The following is a 4354-nucleotide window of genomic DNA, read 5'->3' as shown; positions in this document are numbered from 1 at the left end:
ATGTACCCGACCAAGAGGCCGGTAAGACCTAATGAATAAGGAGAAGGGGTTGACTACAAGTAGGGCTTACTAGCACCTAGACTGGGCAAAGTATTAGCTGCGGACAGCGGGACACTTGGGGACCGGCGCTGCACCCCCACCGCAGGCCAGCGGCCGGACCCCCCCCCCCCGAAGGGCGAGTGCCAGCTGGCCGCGTGAGGCACTCAAAGTGGCAGAGCAACAACGTCCCGCCTGACGTAGGATGTGAAAGCGCTACTCCTCCACCTGCCGACAGCCATTATTTCTGAAGTGGCGAGCCCATCCCGAGACAGCTGAGTGGCCCTGCCGATACGGAAGGAATGCGGCGCGTAGTCATCTGGAGGCAAGCCTAGCGCCGAGAGGGCAGAGCGTAGGATCTTGGAGAAATCTCGCCTGGTGACAGGAGCGCCTGCGGCGTGTTTGAATATGGGCCCCCGGGCACAGGCCCCTGAGATTAAAGTATTTAGACAGGGCACGGACCGGGCAGTACTTGCTGGAAGGGTTCGCTCTCAGGGAGAGGGTGGGCGTGCGCCCTGCACTGTGCTTGTAGGTGTTGAAGACGATATCTACTCCTGCCGTCGTAAGTGATACCTGCTCAAGGTTGAGCGTGTGTCGTCCATGGTCCACGTAAACCGCCTCACCCGGGCGTAGGCAGGCGTGGAAAGCCAGGGAGAAGAGCGCCCTGTAGCAGGACTTCTCATAGGCAGAGTTACATACGCCTCCCAGTGCCCGCAGCAGGCGATGCAGGAGGCTCCTCGTCACTGGGAGACGCCGTGCAGGGGCCCGCTGTGCGGAGTTACGTGCCCCTTTGAGGAGTTGGGTGACCAGGAACTGCCGAGTTGGGTCCCTCCTACCGTGTAGCTTGCAGACGAAGGCGATGGCCGCTAGATAGGCGTGCAGAGAGCGGTAAGCCAGGCCCCGCGAGAGCAGAGATTGCAGGAAGTTCACCAGAGTCGGAGGTGCAGCATCGAAGGGGCATTCTCCTTGCCGCCCTGCCAAGACGTAGGCGGCGTACTCCACCCACTTAGCCCTGTAAGTACGTCTCGTCGCTGGCTGCAGGGAGTTGAATAGGGTCCTCACAGTTGCAGGGTGAAGTTGCAGGGCAGGAGGTGCGCAGGAACTGTTGTCGGCGTCTCGGCGAGGCCTGCTTCTCGCAGGAACAAGGGCGGCAGCGTCTGTAAGCGGGAAAGAGCATCACAAACCCCGTTTAATTTTCCTGGGAGGTGGGAGGGTAGGAGTGTAATGTTATGGATGAGTAACAGCACTGCCAAGGGCCTGACAATTTGCATTAGTAGGGGGCACCTAGCAGAGAGTGTGTTGAGCACGCTTACCACTGCACTGTTGTCCGATTTACACACCAGCCTCTTATTGGCCAATACCGGGGCGAAAAGTGCTATGCCCATGAAGAAAGGGTAGAGCTCGAGCAAAGCAATGTTGAGCCGACCCCAGACCTGAGGCCAGGTTCCCCTGAACCAGGCTGCCCCTAGCGTTAGTCCATACCCCTTGGAAGAAGCATCTGCACACATTGAAAGTGATGGGGCGTTTCCCCACCCGCCATCTGGGGGAAAAACTGTTACTCCATTGAAATCAGTGAGGAAGGAGCGCCAGGCGACGAGATCGTGCTTAGCCTCTGCGTCCAAATGGCATAGGCGCGAGGGACGCTGTGGGCCTCGCGTAAGCGGGTGCAGACGACGCAAGAAGGCCCGTCCTCCCGGGATTACCGCGGTGGCGAATTGCAACTTCCCGATGATCGCCTGCAGGTCTCGGAGAGGGATGCGCTCCTGACTCAGCGCGACTTCGACCGCTGCCGTGTACTTCGTTCTCTTGTCCTCTGGTAGTCTTGTTTCCATCCTGTGAGCATCAATCTCCAGCCCCAGGAACGTGAGGCAGGAGCACGGGCCCTGCGTTTTGTGAGGTGCCAAGGGGACCCCCAGACGCTCGCAGAGGGCAGTGAACACCCTCAGGCTTCGCTGGCACTCGTCGAACGTGAAACTGACGAAGAGGAAGTCGTCCAATACCTTCACGACGTCGCAGACCCCGTACTTCTCGGCGAGGATCCATTGCAGGGCACTGGAGAAGGACTCGAAGATCCGGCAGGAGGGGGCGGCTCCCATGCTGAGCATCTTCTCGTAGTAATACTTGCCCCCATAAGAAAACCCCAGCAGATGGTAGTCGCTCGGGTGTACTGGGACGATCCTGAAAGCTTCTGCGATGTCGCACTTTGCCAGGTGAGCCCCCGGGGACCGGCTGACAACCATTGTCACCGCGTCATGGATAGACTGGTAGGTGACGGACGTCGATTCCCGTGGGATGTTGGCGTTCACACTGTCAGGGGAGTAAGGGTAGCTAAGGTTGTGCAGGAGGCGGTACTTGCCCGGCGTAGACTTCTCCCTCAGTGCTATGGGCGAACACTTGAAATTCTTGAAAGGAGGGGCTTCGTAGGGGCCCGCGATGCGTCCTAGACTCAACTCCTTGTCGAGCATGGGCCCGACGATGTGCGGGAGGTCCGTCGTAGCCTGGGGGTTGCGTGAAGTAAGGGGGGTTCGCACTCCTTCAAAGCCGAGAAGGAACCCCCTTCTGAAACCCCCCACGACGTAGTCTCGCAGGGGGTAACCCGCCAGCAAAGCGTCAAGGGCGTCGGCGTCCACCGGCGTTGTTACTGCCGGCGCTCTTCTTAGCCTTGTCCCGTGGTTGTCTTCGTGGGCGCTGGTCATGGGTGGGTCTGTCGCGTAAGTGGGCTGGGGGGCACGTGGTGTAGGCCGGGTGCCTCCTACGGCAGCGCGGGCAGTAGTGCTGGAAGGCGCAGGAAGTAAAAGTGCAGCCAGGTCCTCTTGAGTGGTAGGCAAAACAGTAGCCCGGGGGGAGCCCTGCGGCCCGGGCGCTAGAGAGGGAAAGGGCAGCCGGCCGACCTGCCTCCTGTCTGCCTGCCTGGATAGCGACGTGTGCGACCCGCTGTATCGAGCGGAATTCCAGGTCCAGCCTGTAATCGAGCCAAGAACAGTCCGACCTCTCCTTGTCCCATCTGAAGGCCTTGTCGTACCACATCCAGTCGTTTTTGAGGGTCACCTTCATGGTCTTGACGTAGCGGGTGTAGGTGAGCAGGGCCTGAGCCTCGGCCGGGTGCTTCTCTATGTAGAGCGTGGCATATATGTCGAAACCGTGCTCCCACTGGGCTGGCGTCAGTGGCATCAGCTTCTTACCAGACGCCTGGGGGTCAGTGGGGGGCGCGAGGCGTGGCTCGTAGGGCCCTGCTTCTCGCTCATGATTGAGCAACTCCCTGAGGTCAACATACTTTTTAGCCCAGATCTTTTCACGGAGGGCCTGTGGTACGTGTACGCCCAGGAGTGGGATGGTGGAAGCCTGGGGAGCCCGTAGGTGTCCCAGCCAAGGGCTAGGAGGAGGGGAAGCAGCGCTCACCCTGGGAGACTCACCATAAGAGGACGGGCTGGAGGAGCTGGCACGGCGCCTCGACGTATGCCCCCTGGCCCTGTATCGTGGGCGACGCTCAGAGGAGAAGGGCGAGGGGGCTGAGGCGGCCGGAGCAGGGGTGGCCAGGGCAGGGGCGGCCGTGGCACCTCCTCCGTCGCGGAGAGCCGCGCCCGATGGGGGCCCACGTGCTTGCGCGATGAGGGCCTGCAGCGTCGTCCAATCATCTGCTGAAAGCGGTGGGAGTTGGGTCACTGTGCCACCCGTTGCTTTGCCCGAATTGTGCAGCTGAGGAGTGCGCCCGGTGTCCGTGTCCGAGCCAGCCGAGGAGGGCTCTGTAGAGGGGGAGGCAAAGCGTGCGGGCTTGGTCCGCGCCCTGGCCGGTTGTGTCCGGGCTCCACTACGTTGCTGTCCTCGCGTTGACGCCGTCCGAGCCCTCTTCCTTGTTGCAGATGTAGGGTGGTCCGTCTTCTCGCCACTGCGGAAAGGGGGAACGTTAGTGACAGCCTGACTAACCTGGCGACAGGCAGGGGGAAAAACCCGACTGCCGCCCCTGCTAGCATACCATAACATAACATAACATAACATATAACATAACATATAACATAACATAACCTAACATAACATAACATATAACATAACATATAACATAACATATAACATAACATATAACATAACATATAACATAACATAACATAACATATAACATAACATATAGCATAACATATAACATAACATATAACATAACATATAACATAAGATAAGCAAACATAACATAAGCGAAGTGTAAATTGTGGGAAAAAAATTTTTGTAATAAATACGAATCATAATTGCGAGTCCAACCATAGCAAATTTAACAGATAAGCAGACGTAGGAGGAACCAAGGGGACGTTTCCCACGGGCGGGCCCG

At 58.4% G+C, this 4354-nt stretch overlaps 1 protein-coding gene across 1 annotated transcript; it reads right to left on the bottom strand.

The window, feature by feature from the left end:
* Nucleotides 1–453: 453 nt before the first annotated feature.
* On the bottom strand, nucleotides 454–3978 carry LOC138359292 (uncharacterized). The gene is made up of 2 exons (XM_069318427.1): nucleotides 1350–3978; nucleotides 454–1193 (listed from the first exon to the last, which is right to left on the bottom strand). Exons 1-2 carry the CDS (start codon nucleotides 2730–2732, stop codon nucleotides 1095–1097), a joined length of 1482 nt encoding a protein of 493 aa, XP_069174528.1. The 5' UTR covers nucleotides 2733–3978; the 3' UTR covers nucleotides 454–1094.
* Nucleotides 3979–4354: the final 376 nt, after the last annotated feature.

The sequence above is a fragment of the Procambarus clarkii genome, chromosome 90 (genome assembly GCF_040958095.1).
Source record: "Procambarus clarkii isolate CNS0578487 chromosome 90, FALCON_Pclarkii_2.0, whole genome shotgun sequence".
Classification (NCBI taxonomy): domain Eukaryota; kingdom Metazoa; phylum Arthropoda; class Malacostraca; order Decapoda; family Cambaridae; genus Procambarus; species Procambarus clarkii.
The sequence above is the reverse complement of the archived record's forward strand: the minus strand, read 5'-3'. Positions and strand labels throughout refer to the sequence as shown.

Coding starts and splice junctions, on each gene's coding strand:
- LOC138359292 (XM_069318427.1), bottom strand. CDS start 2,732: ATGACCAGCGCCCACGAAGACAACCACGGGACAAGGCTAAGAAGAGCG. Junction 1,194..1,349: donor AATCGGACAACAGTGCAGTG/GTAAGCGTGCTC, acceptor TCCCGCTTACAG/ACGCTGCCGCCCTTGTTCCT.